This window comes from Genypterus blacodes, unplaced genomic scaffold, assembly GCF_046128005.1.
Source record: "Genypterus blacodes isolate CSIRO-AG114 ecotype Tasmania unplaced genomic scaffold, CSIRO-AGI_Gbla_v1 ptg000070l_1, whole genome shotgun sequence".
NCBI classification, from domain to species: domain Eukaryota; kingdom Metazoa; phylum Chordata; class Actinopteri; order Ophidiiformes; family Ophidiidae; genus Genypterus; species Genypterus blacodes.
In genome coordinates this window covers 1,557,250-1,577,631 of record NW_027466880.1, presented here as the reverse complement: position 1 = coordinate 1,577,631, position 20,382 = coordinate 1,557,250, and the positions used below count along the sequence as shown (strand labels likewise).

The window sequence follows — 20,382 nt, the reverse complement described above, 5'->3', positions numbered from 1 at the left end:
TAGATACAAAATAACAGATTTGTGTTACATGTGTGATATGAAAAACTGATTAGATACAAGAATCATAGACAGAATAATAAACTGTGTGTGTGTGCGTGTGTGTGTGTGTGTGTGTGTGTGTGTGTGTGTGTGTGTGCGTGTGCATGTGCACGCGTTTGCGCGTGTGTGTGCGCGTGTGTGTGCGTGTGTGTGCGTGTGTGCGTGTGTGCATGTGTGTGTGCGTGTGTGTGTGTGTGTGTGTGTGTGTGTGTGTGTGTGTGTGTGTGTGTGTGTGTGCCTGCCAATGGCATACCAAGAAACTACAACAAATGACAAAATGATACTAGATCAGCTCTCTAACCTTGCACAGTGATGGAGGATTTGTTACTCTGGGGAGAAGTTAGGGTGCCTTGATGAACAGCATAATGACAGATCACAGCAACTTCAGCAGGTGAACTCTGCTGTGATCTCTGCAGCAGCTCAGTCCCTGTAAAACTCTGCTGACAAGACGCCTCACTCGATATGTATCTTGCCCCCGTAGTAGAGAAGTAACACTGAACGTCAGGAGCAGATGATGGAGTCTGACAGCTCAACGTGACCGAGTCGCTCTCTGTGATGACGGTGCGACTCACTGTCAGTCCAGGAGCAGGGACGCCTGGCAATTCAAACATTTGTGTTTTAGAAAACCTAGCCTTGTCTTGTTTAACAGCATAACAACATCTCACATTAATGTCCAGCAGATTCTGATGCAGCTGTGTAACTTAAGTTATTCACAGAAATCCTATTCACAGTCAATGTATTTGAAAATGATCTTAGTATCTTGAATCCTCTGATTCAAAGTAACAGATTTGTGTTCCATGAGTGATGTGAAAAACTGATTGGATACAAGAATCATAGACAGAATAATAAACTGTGTGTGTGTGTGTGTGTGTGTGTTTGTGTGTGTGTGTGTGTGTGTTTGTGTGTGTGTGTGTGTGTGTGTGTGTGTGTGTGTGTGTGTGTGTGTGTGTGTGTGTGTGCGTGTGTGCCTGTGTGCCAAGAGCATACCAAGAAACTATATCAAATGTCAAATGATACTAGATTAGCTCTCTCACCTTGCACAGTGATGAAGGATTTGTTACTCTGTGGAGAAGTTAGGGTGCCTTGATGAACAGCATAATGACACATCACAGCAACTTCAGCAGGTGAACTCTGCTGTGACTTCTGCAGCAGCTCAGTCCCTGTAAAACTCTGCTGACAAGACGCCTCACTCGATATGTATCTTGCCCCCGTAGTAGAGAAGTAACACTGAACGTCAGGAGCAGATGATGGAGTCTGACAGCTCAACGTGACCGAGTCGCTCTCTGTGATGACTCTGGGACTTACTGTCAGTCCAGGAGCAGGAACGCCTGGGAATTTAAACATTTGTGTTTTAGAGAACAATGGTTTGAGTATGACAATAGATGGACTAATGAAACACTGAAGCAGAATATATGAATCTATTTATTCACTAAACGTGCTGTACAAAAGAAGAGACCAACCTTGCACCGTGACTTCAGAATCTGTAGTTGGAAAAGTGTTAGAAGAAATAAAAAACAGTAAATCGCTCACACTGTCCAATTTTGATGTGAAATACCAGGATGGATCACAAAACTAAATAAAAGCTTTTACTCACAGATGAAGATCAATAACAACAGCTGCTCTGCCATAAACCTGAATACAGCCATCGTCCAGAAATCATCTGCCGACTCTCTGACTGTGAGAACTTTGACACTTTGCAGTCACACTGGCTCAGACGCCGCTGACAAACCTCGCCGCCAGGAAACCCACAGCAGACATAGGAAGTGAAAAAGAAACACATGGTCCTCATGAATAATAATGACTAATGAGGTCATAAAATACACTAATGCAACAAAACAGATCAGAGCAATAAACAAATAACTAATTAAACATATGTGTTATCTAATAGGAGGAGAAAGTCATTTGCTAAAGAAAGGTTTATTCACTTTTACACACCTTGGTCATGATATGGAAATGATTCTATTATTGTATATTGTTGTTTATTTTACAATTCTATGAGATATTAGAAATGGCACCTGCAATGGCAGATGGAAGTGAGGCCATGGCGGAGACCGCGGCCGTCCTCAGCTCCACCCACGCAGAGAAACAACAGGGAAAACCTAACGTTAGTATTCTGGAGGACTGAGCACAACGATATTATCCACGCTATCACACAAACGTCCAATTAATAAAAAGTCATAATCCTTCCAAAGAACACATTAACGTATATGTTTAAACCCCCTTTTCTGTCTGTTGTCGGCTCACGTGTGCGCGCTCTGTGCTGCCACCTAGCGTCAGTGTCTAGGTCCGTCTGTGCCTTTAGGAGAGAGATGCTGAAGAAAAGTGTTGGATTTTTGTGCTATTGCTTCCCAAATGTTATCGAGATTACCAGCAGACCCTGGAACTGTCTTCCTCCGTACTTCCCAGTTTTGGAACATGTGTTGCTGTCATTAATCTGTATTCTTAAAGTGAAGTTTTGAAAATATAACCACACCGTGTTATTTGGTGACATTTTGATGTGTGTCACAATGTTTTGTCTTCAGAAATACAGGACACATACTGCACATCATACAAATGTTGATGTAAATGTGTGTGTTTGTTCAGAAGTCTGAAGAAGAAGTTAGTGGAAAACATTGATGGGAAATTGTGAGCAGAGTGCTGGTGAGGCGCTGAGCAACAGAGTGGTGTGTGTGTGGTTAAACAAGAGCCCACCTGCAATATTGGTAATATACTTATTATTATTAATTTATTTATTGATGAGGATCTGCAGGTAAGGGTCATTTGTGTGGACAGCATATACATAGGGTAAGTAAAAATAATAATAAACAAAGGAGAGCAAGTGAGCCTAAATTATAAAGGAAACACATTCTGCCTAAACAATGATTAACACCAGCATGTACAGAGAACAATTACATGAAATATCAATGTGAAAATGTCTTGTTATATGGAAGCATGAGATGAAATGAAAAAACAATTAAGAACTGAATATATATATTAAGATGGAACTGGGAGCATTGAAACGTCATCATGATGTGAACTGAGTTGTTCATATGAGAGATGTTTCTACATAATCAAAAGTCAACGACAGGTTCAAAGATCACAACACTGTAAATGTCACCGCCACCTCCTGGTAAATCCTTTGATGAGCGAGAGAGAGAGAGAGAGAGAGAGAGAGAGAGAGAGAGAGAGAGAGAGAGAGAGAGAGAGAGATTCACTTCATCCAAGACAAAGTCATTATAATCAAACCAAAATGGAAGCTGAGTTGATTGAAACAAAGCCTGAAAATTTTAAAGTTTGAAATTTAATAATCAACTGATGTGGTTTGTAGCACAAATGTTTATTGATTAAATGATTATTGTCGTTGACTTGAATGTGAACATTATTGTGTTGTGTTGCATTATTGTATAACCACTCCTCCATGGTTACAATGATCTACAACAGAAGGGGGAAAGAACTTAGTACACTACATGAACCTGACTGTATGAATAACACTGTGATGTTGTGTGACGTGTGTATTACCAGTGATGTCGGCTTTCCATCTACAAGAACACAAAGGGGGTCAAGATTGTCACAAATGGCGAATCTTCATTAAACAACAACTAATCAGAATACAGTGAAGGTAAATACTAGCTGATATCCTGAGTAATCCAGGAAAGTGCAGGAGATCTTTTTCTCAACACATTCCCTAGTGCCCTCGAGCAAGGCAGTTTAACCCTCGATCCATATAACATCATAATTAGCACATAATTCTTAATCCTGCCTGACTGGCAAAAGTGAACATATGTGACTATGAATGTGACTTAGTGCATTGATGTGAAAGAGTTTGCGTGAGAGTTTTTCAAGACTTCTTACCTCTTGGTCTGTTTTTCTGAAAAATTAAAAAAATCAGTTGTCAGCACAACGAGGAAGAACAGCATTGCTTTGGTGAGTATAGTTTTATATTTTGCTGTACAATAATCTATGAATGGTCCCTATGTGTTTTAGTGAAGCTTTAGTGAACACAGTTCTTACCCGTCCTTATTTGGTGATAGATCAGAGCTGATCCCAGCAAGCTGATGCTCACAGTCATGAGACAAACGGCGGTGAATGCCACCAGCCTCCATGTCTGATTCTCTGTTTAGGAACAGCAAAGATCAGTTTCACTTCTCTAGACGACGAACAGTAAAGAGAGAGGTGATATTTTCACACTGTGCCTCTGCCACCACATTCCCAACACATATGATAACTGGCATAGAGGTCATGAATTTTTAAACCTGAGATACTGTTGAAGTTGGTTAAGGCCGTATTAATGCACACTGCTCCTACAGAAACAAATGTTTCCTAGTTTACTAATGTGGTAAAGAAGTCATCAAAATTGGCAAGATAAATATGATAATAGTAATTGAACTTTGACCAGCTTCCGATTTCCGATTTTATATTCTTTTTCACATTTTGCACTATTATACACCCAATCACAGGCAAAGCTTAAAAAAAGTGTTAACCAAAAGCTTTCAAAATCAAAAGCATATTGATTCAAATCACACACAGTATGTGAAAGTGACCTGAAGCTGGATGACATGGAGTTACAGCAAAGGAGTAAGAACTAGTCATCAGCTGATGACCATGGAGACCTAATAGTTAATATACAAAGTCATCTTAACCATTCAAAACAATATAATCATCATTTTAATGCAGTAATTAGGAGAAAGTCAGAAAACAATAAAGGTTGGAAACATCTTCTGAAAAACATGTTTGACTCTTCAAAAACTTAATTCGACATTTCATTATATTCAATAGGAAGTGAAATATTATACTTTCAAAGTTCTCTTTGATGTTGTTGTGTGATGATCATCAGACCAGGTGAAGAAACAAAACTACATTTCAAAAATATTCAACAAAGCACAACACCTTCCACAAAATCTTCTTATTTTTAGAAGAAATAAAATACAGTAAATAAATCACACTGTCTAATTTTGTTGTGAAATACCGGGATGGATCACAAAAACGAAGTAAAAGCTTTTACTCACAGATGAAGATCAATAACAACAGCTGCTCTGCCATAAACCTGAATATAGCCATCGTCCAGAAATCATCTGCCGACTCTCTGACTGTGAGAACTTTGACACTTTGCAGTCACACTGGCTCAGACGCCGCTGACAAACCTCGCCGCCAGGAAACCCACAGCAGACATCAAATACATAATTGCACCAAAATAAATATGAGCAATATACAAATAAGTACTTAAACAAACCTGTTCTCTAATAGGAGGAGAAAGTCATTTGCTGTAGAAAGGTTTATTCACTTTTACACACCTTGGTCATGATATGGAAATGATTCTACTGTTGTCTATTGTTGTTTATTGTATTATTCTGCGAGATATGAGCAAATGGCACCGCTGAAAATGTGACAAACATTGCTAAACTTTCAAAGTACATTTAAAATATAACTGAGAGATAAGAATCATTGGGATCATGATATGTCCAGTGAAATAAGATGATTACCAAATTGTGTTTTTATCCTTTGTGTTTTGAATTCATTTGTGTAACTTTGAACTATATTCATAACAGTCAGAGTGAAAAGTGACTCACAACCGCACAACAGTATTTTACACTCTATCATACAAACGTCCAATTAATAAAAAGTCATAATCATTCCAAAGAATACATATACGTACATGTTTCAGGGTACCAACACTTTTAGCCACGTCTCTATGAAACAGTTGCATACATTTGCATCAGGCTAAAAGCATCACAGTACAATGTAGTGAAGATGTGAATCTATTAATGAATGTTTGCTTTATTTTGCCCTTAACACCTTTGACCACAACGAGTCACTGAAACTGACAGAGACTGAAGTTTCAGAAGGACAGGAAGAAGCCTGAATCGTGCCATCCCTTCCACCCTGAGGTACAAACACTGACAGCACAGAGACAGCAGACTTACACTCTCGCCTTCTCCTTTAAAGTGTCAACTTGTATCAAAGACACAGATTAAGGATATATGATATGATAAACAAGTGTTTATCACAGAGGCTTCAAAACACACACTCGGTTGTAATGAAACTATAAAGTCCTGGTCAGGATCGCATTCTTCTCACAAGCAAAGCCATGGATTCTCAGTTTGTAACTTGCAGTCGTTCATGACGCAGTGTGTAACTTCCATAACTCTATTACCTATTTGCATAAAAGACTAAAGATGCCTTGTTGGCTGTGATCAAACATGTTCACTGTAAAACCAGATAAAAGAGAGAAGGGTTTGTAACACTGCTAATGCCTTCTAGATGTTAATGTGGTGTAGATTAGAAATGAATTGATCATCAAAAAATGGACATCAGTGTGGACTAACTAACCAACAACCAAGATGCTTGTAAACACATAGAGCACATGGCTGATCAGAAAATCAATTTGCTCACATCATCTGCAACAGGCAGCGCTCTCAGAGGAAATCTTTGACCTTCACACTGAGACTCATATCCATTCATGCAGAAAACTAAAGTGAAATCCATTGAAGTGCTTGGCAACTTATGTCTGTATGTTAACAGTTAAACCACAAAACAAGAGCACAGGTTGAAGTATAAAACAAGTCCTGCGTGTTAAGGACTGAGTGAGATCAGTTATCTTTTTGTTGTAAAGGAGGGAATGAAGGCAAGGGTCGATCCTGCAGAATGTCCAATGCACTTTTGTCATCTGTGAAAAGAAGATACTGTATAGCAGTACATGGATGAAAACAAGTGGCAGGACTGTGATAACCTTTTATTTAAAAGATTTAAAGTTTTTGTTAGCCACCTAAGTCATTCCGAAGTGAAGAATAATGCAGATGATGTAAAACAAAAAACAATGAAATGAAGCAGAAGTGGTTTTATTGTGACACTTCCTCCTGAAGACATTTCAGAGAAACTAAAGATGCATGTTGAAGAATATAAACAGTATGTTGACAGAATGTTTCATAGACATAAAGAGCCATAACTTCCCAAGTTGACCCACTTACTCTTAATCACAAAGTTTGACAAAGCTGATGAATAAAAACAAAGAAGTATTTTCCTTCATTTAGCTCTTTGGGAGCGTGCGCGTGCGTGTGTGTGTGTGTGTGTGTGACTAACTGAAGGAAATTGTACAGAGGAGAAATACATTAATAATTGTATATTACAGCAAAGTAAAATATGTCTGGTGAGAAATGCAAGCTGTGTGTTCAGTGAAGTTGCACAGTGCTGTACACATCATGTGTCTGGGCTGCTGCAGCTGGCTCCTCAGTGATGCTGCAGTACATGTGGTACGTGTCAGGCTAAAAAAAGAAGACGGAAACCAAAAATAAGAGGCAGCAAACTTTACACCACAACAAACCCACTGAATCGTGTTTCTTGTGTTACACTTACATTCTCATATGCAGCTTCATGTCCTTTAAGTTCCACAGAACCTGCAGAGAAACGCAGTTTGCATAAAATAACAGAACTGTGGAGCTGAGACGTGCAACAGCAAATCAGCTCACCTTTAGGAAAGACATCTCCAGGTACAGAGGTGATCATGCTGTAAAGTTCAGTATTACCAGCTGATGGTGTCTGGAATGGAAACATAGAGGCATGAAGAGGAAGAATAAGACACAGATGTAATGATTAAATATCGACATAGTTGTGAATCCACCACAAACGCACTAGATGATGTGAATGTTGCATCTAAAAGATAAATGTTTACCGCTCCTTCATGAATAAGAGCTCTTGTGTGCATAGAATCATCTGCAAAAGAAAGTGAAACATGAGTCAGTACTCTTTAAGATACAAACACACATGCAATAGACACAATGTAATCGTGAATAATATGTGTGTGTGTGCGTTGGCCCATGCGTGTGTGTGTGTGTGTGTGTGTGTGTGTGTGTGTGTGTGTGTGTGTGTGTGTGTGTGTGTGTGTGTGTGTGTGTGTATTACCAGTGGCTAGGTATCAGTGCATTTGTGTAATGTGTGGTGGTTATTAGATGAAGTGGTAGTTTTGGTTTTGGTTTTAGGTTGTGACCTGCCCTCAGCTGCTTAAATTTAAAGAAAAATCAAAAAATCTCTGAAAATCTAAAAGTCTCAGAGGTTTGTATGTAACGTGATTGTTTTACATGTTTGCCATGAAATAAGAATCTTCAGTAATATGAGATTGTACTCTGACATAGAGAAACACATTGTTACAGCTTTACTGAACACAAACACTTCTCACCGCGTCTCCTTTTGATGCACATGAGAGCCGATCCCAGCAAGATGATGCCAGCAAATACTCCGCATCCGGCCACAACAAGCACCCACTTCAATGTCTCCTTCTCTATTTTTGGAGCAGCACAGGTCAGTTCCACTTTTTACGTCATTGACACAAGAAAGAAGTTGCTTTCTACTGACTGTACCTCGACCACAGCATGGCAAGAGATATCAAAACAAAGAATTGAATTGCTTAATGCAGGGTCATGTGTATTTCCTCTGGCACTGTAAAGCAATGCACACAGCTCCAACTCATCACAGGGACAAAATGAGTTCAGGTGTTGACTTAAGAGTGGATTCTGTCTTTCCACTTAACACACTTTTGTACACCTATTCACAGACCAAGCTTGCAAAATTGTCAATCAAAAGCTTTCAAAACCAATAGCATGTTATTTTCAAACATGTGAAAAGTTGCTCACTTGAAGCTGGAGTCCCTGGAGCTGCAGCAGAGGAGTTAGATCTAGTTGTCGGCTGATGACGAGGCAGACCTAATGAATTCAACCATAATGGGACAAAAAACATTCAACACAATACAACAATGAGGGTTTTGATGCAGCAACAAAGATCTGGAGTTTACCTGGAGTTGTGCTGGGGCTGATCTCAGTCTGGATTACTACGTCTGCATGAAGACACAAGAACAGTAAAGGATAGAATCATCATTTCGATGCAGTAATAAGGATCTATAGTTTACCTGGAGTTGTGTAGGTGCTGATCTCAGTCATGACAGCTGCATGAAGACAGAAAACAATAAAGGTTAGAAACGTCTTCTGAAAGACATGTTTGACTCTTCAAACACTGTTATTATGTTACCTGGAGCTCTGGATTGGAGTGATGGAAGGAGAAATAGAACTAAGACTGTTATGTGGTTCAACAATCATGGTGAATAAACAAATCTTCATCAGACATTTCATTATATTCAATTGGAAGCCGGACTTTTACTTTCAAAGTTCTCTGTGATCTTGTCGTCTGATGATCCTTCCAAAGCAGGAACAGAAGTGGCTGCTTCACCAAAACCACCAGCTGTCATCAGACCAGGGGAAGACACAAAATACATTTCAAAAATATTTAACAAAGCACAAAACTTATTTTCTAATATATCACCTGATTAACACACACACGCACGCACGCACGCACGCACGCACGCACGCACGCACGCACGCACGCACGCACGCACGCACGCACGCACGCACGCACGCACGCACGCACGCACACATGCACGCACACACACTGTCTACCTGTGCTCATAGTGGGTGTTTGGATCGTCTGGAGCCTGCTTGACTCTTTTTCCCAGATACCTACAAGAAGATGGATTTGGTTTCTGGTGTGTTCAGATAAACAGGCATGTTTATGTTCAGCACATCACTGACATAAAGACTGCTCATACATGTCTGATCCTAACTTTTGAGCCGTGTGGCTTAGAATCAAAATTCTGATCTCCAGATTCTGCCACATGACTCCAGCCTTCACTCCACATTCCACCATTCAGACGTCTTCACACTCTTTTTGTGCAGTCATCATAAAACATGGTCTCATGTCAGGTTTAAATGTGTAGATAAAGCCTCTTCCTGTAATGGTTGTGTGAGCTCTTCTCTCACAAAACATGACAGCCTATAAACACAGTGGTCAAATATGCAGTAAAAGCTCAATGTGCTTCAAAGCTGCTTGGTTTAAGTGTATGACTTTGGTACAATTCACTGTCTATCAACTCCTCATTGTAACTGAATGTGTTGTGTGCATCCCTGTAGCATGAGTATCAAGTCTTCTGTGACTTACCAGTTAAGCTGTATTCATCACTACGGGCAGACACAGAGTTGGGTTCACTTTCTAAACTGGAATCACAGCTGGCAACCTTTTTTCGAACAGAACGCAGATCTCTTAGCAAATCAGCAATTTGGACATAGAATTGGCAGAACCACTTATTAGATGCTGAAACTTTGTCCCTGATGGTTTGTGTTCCAAATGGAGAACGTGCTTCTCCAATGTAGAAGTTACACACGGTGTGAGGTTTGACAATTCCAGGAAGAGAGCAAGTCATGACAACATGTTCAGCATCATAATGACAGCTCATCTCTGGCTTTTTACCTACAACAGTAATTTGTGGAAACATATAAAACACACAGTAATGTAACTTTATTCACTCAAGTAACCTCATATGCAGATATGCAACATCCAGCAGATTCTAATGCAGCTGTGTTTCAGCTGAGGTTAGTGTGTGACATGAAACACAAAGACTGTGTGTTCAAAATGATCAACACCCACAGAGTAAACTCACCTTTACCTCCCTTTTCTGCACTCCCCTCATTTATGTGTGTGTGTCCTGGTTTTGCTGGTTGTGTGGAAGCTGAAATGACAGCAAATGATCAAATGATAATGGATCAGAATCTCTCAAGTTAGAGTGTCTTGTTTTACAGCATCACAACATTTCACATTAATGTCCAGCAGATTCTGATGCAGCTGTGTAACTTCAGTTTTTCACCGAAATCCTAACCACAGTCAATGTATTTGAAAATGATCCTATTATCTTAAATCCTAGATACAAAATAACAGATTTGTGTTCCATGAGTGATGTGAAAAACTGATTAGATACAAGAATCATAGACAGAATAATAAACTGTGTGTGTGTGTGTGTGTGTGTGTGTGTGTGTGTGTGTGTGTGTGTGTGTGTGTGTGTGTGTGTGTGTGTGTGCGTGTGTGTGCGTGTGTTCGTGTGTGCCAAGAGCATACCAAGAAACTACATCAAAGCTTTTACTCACAGATGAAGATCAATAACAACAGCTGCTCTGCCATAAACCTGAATACAGCCATCGTCCAGAAATCATCTGCCGACTCTCTGACTGTGAGAACTTTGACACTTTGCAGTCACACTGGCTCAGACGCCGCTGACAAACTTGCCGCCAGGAAACCCACAGCAGGCATAGGAAGTGAGAAAGAAATACATGGTCCTCATGAATAATAATGACTAATGAGGTCATAAAATACAGTAATGCACAAAAATAGATCAGAGCAATAAACAATTAACTTATTAAACATGTGTGTTATCTAATAGGAGGAGAAAGTCATTTGCTGTAGGTTTATTCACTTTTACACACCTTGTTCATGATATGGAAATGATTCTATTGTTGTCTATTGTTGTTTATTGTATAATTCTGATATATATTCTGAGATATAAGCAAATGGCACCTCTGAAAATGTGACAAACATTGCCAAACATTTAAAGTACATTTGTAATATAACTGAGAGATTAGAATCGTTGGGATCATGACGACCAGTGAAAGTGGATGATCACCAAAATGTGTTTTTATCCTTTGTGTTTTGAATTCATTTATGTAACTTTGAACTTTATTCACAACAGTCAGAGTGAACAGTCACTTTGGGTTTAGCTCCGCCCCCAACATCCGGAGCAGGAAGTGAGGCCATGGCGGACCCCGCGGCCGTCCTCAGCTCCACTCACACACAGAAACAACAGGGAAACCCTTGCGGCAGTATGGAGGACTGAGCACAACTGTATTAAACACGCTATCATACAAACGTCCAATTAATAAAAAGTCATAATCACCACAAAGAATAAATAAACGTATATGTTTAAACCCCCTTTTCTGTCTGTTGTCGGCTCACGTGTGCGCGCTCTGTGCTGCCACCTAGCGTCAGTGTCTAGGTCGGTCTGTGCCTTTAGGAGAGAGATGCTGAAGAAAAGTGTTTGATTTTTGTGCTATTACTTCCCAAATGTAATCGAGATTACCAGCAGACCCTGGAACTGTCTTCCTCCGTACTTCCCAGTTTTGGAACATGTGTTGCTGTCATTAATCTGTATTCTTAAAGTGAAGTTTTGAAAATATAACCACACTGTGTTATTTGTTGACATTTTGATGTTTGTCACAATGTTTTGTCTTCAGAAATACAGGACACATACTGCACATCAAAATATTGATGTAAATGTCTTTGTTTGTTCATAAGTCTGAAGGAGAAGTTAGTGAAAAACATTAGTGGGAAATTGTGAGCGCAGAATGCTGGTGAGGCGCTGAGCAACAGAGTGGTGTGTGTGTGGTTAAACAAGAGCCCCACTGCAATATTGGTAATATATTTATTATTATTAATTTAATTATTGATGAGGATTTGCAGGTAATGGTCATTTGTGTTGACAGTGTATACATAGGTTAAGCATAACTTCAATATGCTGAAGTAATAATAAACAAAGGAGAGCAAGTGAGCCTAAATTATAAAAGAAACACATTCTGCCTAAACAATGAGAAACAATTAACACCAGCATGTACAGAGAACAATTAAATGAAATATGAATATGAAAATGGATGAGATAAAATAGAAAAAACAATTAAGAACTGAATATATATATATGAAGATGGAACTGGGAGCATTGAAACGTCATCATGATGTGAACAGCATCATCAATATAATCATCTCGTCCATCATTCATGTTTCCTCTACTTCAAACAGCCAAAGCATCAAGTCTTTTTCTCGGGGCAAATACATTTTTAAAAGAGATTCACCTCATAAGTGTATTACAGTAAGTAAAATGCAACATAAGCATTATCTTTCACACTGATTTCAGGCTGCTGCTTTGATCCTCGTGTGCTCGTGGTTTGTGTCAGACTACAAGAAGACAGAGAGCAAATATTACAGGCAATAAACTCTACAACCAAACACACAGACTAAATCCTGTCTCATGTGTGTCATGTATACATCCATACAGAAGTTATCAACCAGGTTTGATGTTTTATTGCTGAAATGTTCATGAGAGATGTTTCTACATAATCTATGAAATACTAAGTACAAGAAGGGAGGCGTCAGTGAAATGCAGCTCACCAATTGGAAAGTCGAAGACAGGTTCAAAGATCACCACACTGTAAATGTCATCGCCACCTGCTGGTAAATCCTTGGACAAGATAGAGGTGAAAGGAAGAGAGAGAGAGAGAGAGAGAGAGAGAGAGAGAGAGAGAGAGAGATTCACTTCATCCAAGACAAAAGTCATTATAATCAAACCAAAATGGAAACTGTGTTGATGGGAAGTTTGACTTTAATAATCAGCTCTGATATGGTTTGTAGCAAACATGTTTGATTATTGTCGGTGACTTGAATGTGAACATTATTGTATTGTGTTGCATTATTGTATTACCGCTCCTCCATGATCATAATAATCTACAACAGAAGGAGAAAATTACTTAGTACACTACATGAACATGACTGTATGAATAACACTGTGATGTTGTGTGACGTGTGTTTTACCAGTGATGTCGGCTTTCCATCTACACAAATACAAAGGGGGTCAAGATTGTCACAAACAGTGAATCTTCGTTAAACAACAACTAATCAGAATACAGTGAAGGTCAATACTAGCTGATATCCTGAGTAATCCAGGAAAGTGCAGGAGATCTTTTTCTCAACACATTCCCTAGTGCCCTCGAGCAAGGCACTTTATCCCTCGATCCATATAACATCATAATTAGCACATAATTCTTAATCCTGCCTGACTGGCAAAAGTGAACATATGTGACTATGAATGTGACTTAGTGCATTAATGTGAAAGAGTTTGCGTGAGAGTTTTTCAAGACTTCTTACCTCATGGTCTGTTTTTCTGAAAAATTAAAAAAATCAGTTGTCAGCACAACGAGGAAGAACAGCATTGCTTTGGTGAGTATAGTTTTATATTTTGCTATACAATAATCTATGAATGGTCCCTATGTGTTTTAGTGAAGCTTTAGTGAACACAGTTCTTACCCGTCCTTATTTGGTGATAGATCAGAGCTGATCCCAGCAAGCTGATGCTCACAGTCATGAGACAAACGGCGGTGAATGCCACCAGCCTCCATGTCTGATTCTCTGTTTAGGAACAGCAAAGATCAGTTTCACTTCTATAGACGATAACAGTAAAGAGAGAGGTGATATTTTCACACTGTGCCTCTGCCACCACATTACCAACACATATGAAAACTGGCATAGAGGTCATGAATTTTTAAACCTGAGATACTGTTGAAGTTGGTTAAGGCCGTATTAATGCACACTGCTCCTACAGAAACTAATGTTTCCTACTTACTAATGTGGTAAAGAAGTCATCAAAATTGGCAAGATAAATATGATCATAATATTTGAACTTAAACTAGTTTCCACTTTCCAGTTTTTTATACTGTTTCACATTGTGCACTGTTTGCACTCTTGTACACCCAATCACAGACAAAGCTTCTTGACCAAAAGCTCTCAAAATCAAAAGCATATTGATTCAAATCACACACAGTATGTTACCTGAAGCTGGATTACATGGAGTTACAGCAAAGGAGTAAGAACTAGTCGTCAGCTGATGACCATGGAGACCTAATAGTTAATATACAAAGTCATCTTAACCATTCAAAACAATATAATCATCATTGTAATGCAGTAATGAGGACAAGTCAGAAAACAATAAAGGTTGGAAACATCTTCTGAAACATGTTTGACTCTTCAAAAACTTAATTCGACATTTCATTATATTCAATAGGCAGCAAAACTTTTACTTTCAAAGTTCTCTGTGATCTTGTTGTGTGATGATCCTTCCAAAGCAGGAACAGAAGTGGCTGCTTCACCAAAACCACCAGCTGTCATCAGACCAGGTGATGAAACAAAACTACATTTCAGGAATATTCAACAAGGCACAAAACTAATTTTCTAATATCACCTGAGCAACACACACATACACACACACACACACACACACACACACACGCACATGCACGCAGGCATACACACACGCACGCACACACAAACGCATAGCACACGCACACGCACACACACGGCTTACCTGTGCTCATAGTGGGTGTTTGGATCGTCTGGAGCCTGCTGGACTCTTTTTCCCAGATACCTACAAGAAGATGGATTTGGTTTCTGGTGTGTTCAGATAAACAGGCATGTTTATGTTCAGCACATCACTGACATAAAGACTGCTCATACATGTCTAAACCTAACTTTTGAGCCGTGTGGCTTAGAATCAAAATTCTGATCTCCAGATTCTGCCACATGACTCCAGCCTTCACTCCACATTCCACCATTCAGACGTCTTCACACTCTTTTTGTGCAGTCATCATAAAACATGGTCTCATGTCAGGTTTAAATGTGTAGATAAAGCCTCTTCCTGTAATGTTTGTGTGAGCTCTTCTCTCACAAAACATGACAGCCTATAAACACAGTGGTCAAATATGCAGTAAAAGCTCAATGTGCTTCAAAGCTGCTTGGTTTAAGTGTATGACTTTGGTACATTTCTCATAAATGAATATACTGTACCAGCTCAGACTGAAAATATGATGTTGCCTCAATTAACACATTAGTCACAATTCCCTTTCTATCAACTCCTCATTGTGACTGAATGTGTTGTGTGCATCCCTGTAGCATGAGTATCAAGTCTTCTGTGACTTACCAGTTAAGCTGCATTCATCACTACGGGCAGACACAGAGTTGGGTTCACTTTCTAAACTGGAATCACAGCTGGCAACTTTTGGTTGAACAGAACGCAGATCTCTGAGCAAATCAGCGATTTGGACATAGAATTGGCAGAACCACTTATAAGATGCTGAAACTTTGTCCCTGATGGTTTGTGTTCCGACTGGAGAACGTGCTTCTCCAATGTAGAAGTTACACACGGTGTGAGGTTTGGCAGATCCAGGAAGAGAGCAAGTCATGACAACATGTTCACCCTCAAAGTGTTGACAGGTCATCTCCGGCTTTTCACCTACAACAGTAATTTGTGGAAACATATAAAACACACAGTAATGTAACTTTATTCACTCAAGTAACCTCATATGCAGATATGCAACATCCAGCAGATTCTAATGCAGCTGTGTTTCAGCTGAGGTTAGTGTGTGACATGAAACACAAAGACTGTGTGTTCAAAATGATCAACACCCACAGAGTAAACTCACCTTTACCTCCCTTTTCTGCACTCCCCTCATTTATGTGTGTGTGTCCGGGTTTTGCTGGTTGTGTGGAAGCTGAAATGACAGCAAATGATCAAATGATGACGGATCAGAATCTCTCAAGTTACAGTGTCTTGTTTAACAGCAACGCAACATTTCACATTAATGTCCAGCAGATTCTGATGCAGCTGTGTAAATTCAGTTTTTCACCGAAATCCTAACAACAGTCAGTGTATTTGAAAATGATCCTATTATCTTGAATCCTAGATACAAAATTACAGATTTGTGTTCCGTGAGTGATGTGAAAAACTGATTAGATACAAGAATCATAGACAGAATAATAAACTGTGTGTGTGTGTGTGTGTGTGTGTGTGTTTGTGTGTGTGTGCGCGCGTGTGTGCGTGTGTGTGTGCGTGCGCAAGTGTGTGTGCGCGTGTGTGTGCGGGCGTGTGTGCGTGTGTGTGTGTGCGTGTGTGTGCGTGTGTGTGTGTGTGTGTGTGTGTGTGTGTGTGGGTGTGTGTGTGCGTGTGTGTGTGTGCGGGTGTGTGTGTGCCAACTGCATGCCAAGAAACTACAACTAATGACAAAATGATACTAGATCAGCTCTCTAACCTTTCACGGTGATGGAGGAGATGTCGCTCCATGGAGAAGTTACAGAGCCTTGTTGTACAGTATAATAACACTTCATATCAACTCCAGCAGGTGAACTCTGCTGTGATCTCTGCAGCAGCTCAGTCCCTGTAAAACTCTGCTGACAAGACGCCTCACTCAATATGTCTCTCGTCCTCACAGTGTAGAAATAACACTGAACGTCACGAGCAGGTGATGGAGTCTGACAGCTCAACGTGACCGAGTCGCTCTCTGTGATGACGGTGCGACTTACTGTCAGTCCAGGAGCAGGGACGCCTGGGAATTCAAACATTTGTGTTTTAGAAAACCTAGCCTTGTCTTGTTTAACAGCATAACAACATCTCACATTAATGTCCAGCAGATTCTGATGCAGCTGTGTAACTTAAGTTATTCACAGAAATCCTATTCACAGTCAATGTATTTGAAAATGATCTTATTATCTTGAATCCTCTGATTCAAAGTAACAGATTTGTGTTCCATGAGTGATGTGAAAAACTGATTGGATACAAGAATCATAGACAGAATAATAAACTCTGTGTGTGTGTGAGTGTGTGTGTGTGTGTGTGTGTGTGTGTGTGTGTGTGTGTGTGTGTGTGTGTGTGTGTGTGTGTGTGTGTGTGTGCGCGTGTGTGCGTGTGTGCCAAGAGCATACCAAGAAACTACATCAAATGTCACAATGATACTAGATTAGCTCTCTCACCTTGCACAGTGATGGAGGATTTGTCGCTCCATGCTGAATTGTTGTAGCCTTGTTGTACAGCATAATAACACACCACATCAACTTCAGCAGGTAGACTTTTTTTTGCAATCAACAGCAGCTGAGTCCCAGGCTGTGTCTGCTTACAGGAGAAGTCAGGGAAAGGTGCAGGCGTCTCATCAATGTAGAAATAACAGCGATCCACAGAAACATATGGAGGCTCACAGGTCAGAGTAACGTGGTCTGTTACTGTGATGATGGTGGAGGACACTGTCAGATTAGGTGCATCTAGAGCTGCAGGTTTAGAGGTAAACATGTATTATAAACTGTACTTCAGATGAATGTGCCTAATGATCAGTTGTAAGCATTGCATTGCTGTGTAACTATACAATATAAACTGAGTGGTGGCATCTTAGTGCCTCATAGGCTTACATGCTGTACAAAAGAAGAGACCAACCTTGCACTGTGACTTTAGAATCTGTAGTTGGAAAAGTGTTAGAAGAAATAAAATACAGTAAATAAATCACACTGTCTAATTTTATTGTGAAATACCGGGTTGGATCACAAAAACGAAGTAAAAGCTTTTACTCACAGATGAAGATCAATAACAACAGCTGCTCTGCCATAAACCTGAATACAGCCATCGTCCAGAAATCATCTGCCGACTCTCTGACTGTGAGAACTTTGACACTTTGCAGTCACACTGGCTCAGACGCCGCCGCAGCCAGGAAATCCACAGCGGACATAGGAAGTGAAAAAGTAACACATGGCCCTCATGAATAATAATGACTAATGAGGTCATAAAATACTCGAACGCACCAAAACAGATCAGAGGAATAAACAAATAACTAATGAAACATATGTGTTATCTAATAGGAGGAGAAATCTGCTGGTCATCTGCTGTGGAAAGAAATGTTTACACACCTTGGTCATGATATGGAAATGATTCTATTGTTGTCTATTGTATAATTCTATGAGATATAAGCAAATGGCACCGCCGAAAATGTGCCAATCCCTGCTGAACATTCAAAGTACATTCATGATATAACTGAGAGATAAGAATCATTGGGATCATGATGTAACAAGTGAAAGAAGATGATCACCAAATTGGGTTTGTATCCTTTGTGTTTTGAATTAAAAAAAAAAGTTAAAAGTCATAATCATTCCAAAGAATACATATACGTACATGTTTCAGGGTACCAACACTTTTAGCCACGTCTCTATGAAACAGTTGCATACATTTGCATCAGGCTAAAAGCATCACAGTACAATGTAGTGAAGATGTGAATCTATTAATGAATGTTTGCTTTATTTTGCCCTTAACACCTTTGACCACAACGAGTCACTGAAATGTGACAGACTGAAGTTTCAGAAGGACAGGAAGAAGCCTGAATCGTGCCATCCCTTCCACCCTGAGGTACAAACACTGCCAGCACAGAGACAGCAAGTCTTGGTTAGGATCACATTCTCTTCACTAGCAAACCCATGGATTCTCAGTTTGTAACTTGCAGTCGTGCATGAGGCAGTGTGTAACTTCCATAACTCCATTACGTGTTTGCATAAAAAACTAAAGATGCCTTGTTGGCTGTGATCAAACATGTTCACTGTACAACCAGATAAAAGAAAGAAGGTAATGCTGCTAATGCCTTCTAGATGTTAATGTAGCGTGGATTAGGAATAAATTGTGTTTTCTGCAGGAAAATGCCATGGAGTGTGGATCGGCATCGCGCCTCTCCAGTCGTCTTGCAGCAGCTCTGCTCCCTCTGATAGCAGCTTTCATCAGCAGGTGACCAGAGCCTCCACACGCCAGCGATCATCCAAAAATGGACATCAGTGTGGACTAACTAACCAACAACCAAGATGCTTGTAAACACATAGAGCACATGGCTGATCAGAAAATCAATTTGCTCACATCATCTGCAACAGGCAGAGCTCTCAGAGGAAATCTTTGACCTTCACACTGAGACTCATATCCATTCATGCAGAAAACTAAAGTGAAATCCATTGAAGTGCTTGGCGACTTGGTGCAGAGCGTAGCAGACCATTCCACTGACAGTTCACCATGTTTTTCTTGAATGTATGTAGAAATGAGCAAAGGAAACATGTATGTTAACAGTTAAACCACAAAACAAGAGCACAGGTTGAAGTATAAAACAAGTCCTGCGTGTTAAGGACTGAGTGAGATCAGTTATCTTTTTGTTGTAAAGGAGGGAATGAAGGCAAGGGTCGATCCTGCAGAATGTCCAATGCACTTTTGTCATGTGTGAAAAGAAGATACTGTATAGCAGTACATGGATGAAAACAAGTGGCAGGACTGTGAAAGCCTTTTATTTAAAAGATTTAAAGTTTTTGTTAGCCACCTAAGTCATTCCGAAGTGAAGAATAATGCATATGATGTAAAACAAAAAACAATGAAATGAAGCAGAAGTGGTTTTATTTTGACACTTCCTCCTGAAGACATTTCAGAGAAACTAAAGATGCATGTTGAAGATTATAAACAGTATGTTGACAGAATGTTTCATAGACATAAAGAGCCATAACTTCCCAAGTTGACCCACTTACTCTTAATCACAAAGTTTGACAAAGCTGATGAATAAAAACAAAGAAGTATTTTCCTTCATTTAGCTCTTTGGGATCAATTCTTTCTAATCAAGTGTGTGTGTGTGTGTGTGTGTGTGTGTGTGTGTGTGTGTGTGTGTGTGTGTGTGTGTGTGTGTGTGTGTGACTAACTGAAGGAAATTGTACAGAGGAGAAATAAATTAATAATTGTATATTACAGCAAAGTAAAATATGTCTGGTGAGAAATGCAAGCTGTGTGTTCAGTGAAGTTGCACAGTGCTGTACACATCATGTGTCTGGGCTGCTGCAGCTGGCTCCTCAGTGATGCTGCAGTACATGTGGTACGTGTCAGGCTAAAAAAAGAAGACGGAAACCAAA

The 20,382-nt window shown here is 39.8% G+C and overlaps 1 protein-coding gene and 1 long non-coding RNA gene across 8 annotated transcripts in view; one reads left to right on the top strand and one right to left on the bottom strand.

The window, feature by feature from the left end:
* LOC143005494 (uncharacterized) overlaps window positions 1–17,888 on the bottom strand; it is a 43,914-nt gene extending 26,026 nt beyond the window's left edge. For 4 of the 7 annotated variants that reach the window (XM_076156918.1, XM_076156922.1, XM_076156919.1 and 1 more), the window contains exons 1-3: window positions 17,449–17,888; window positions 1,074–1,367; window positions 341–634 (exon numbers count right to left, since the gene is read on the bottom strand). In XM_076156918.1, coding sequence (XP_076013033.1) covers window positions 341–634; window positions 1,074–1,367; window positions 17,449–17,761 — 901 coding nt within the window. In that variant the 5' untranslated portion in view covers window positions 17,762–17,888. Of the gene's footprint in view, window positions 1–340; window positions 635–1,073; window positions 1,368–6,838; window positions 7,278–7,368; window positions 7,410–7,481; window positions 7,552–7,684; window positions 7,726–8,188; window positions 8,291–8,642; window positions 8,712–8,800; window positions 8,843–8,914; window positions 8,951–14,726; window positions 14,808–15,010; window positions 15,071–15,622; window positions 15,935–16,124; window positions 16,194–16,730; window positions 17,025–17,448 lie in introns of those variants that run through there. The other 3 variants (XM_076156927.1, XM_076156926.1, XM_076156920.1) reach the window with 3 other exon arrangements.
* Window positions 17,889–18,464: 576 nt separating this feature from the next.
* On the top strand, window positions 18,465–20,049 carry LOC143005508 (uncharacterized). The gene is made up of 2 exons (XR_012964035.1): window positions 18,465–18,862; window positions 19,143–20,049. It is a non-coding gene; the product is annotated as an uncharacterized LOC143005508 (long non-coding RNA).
* The last annotated feature ends 333 nt before the right edge of the window (window positions 20,050–20,382 follow it).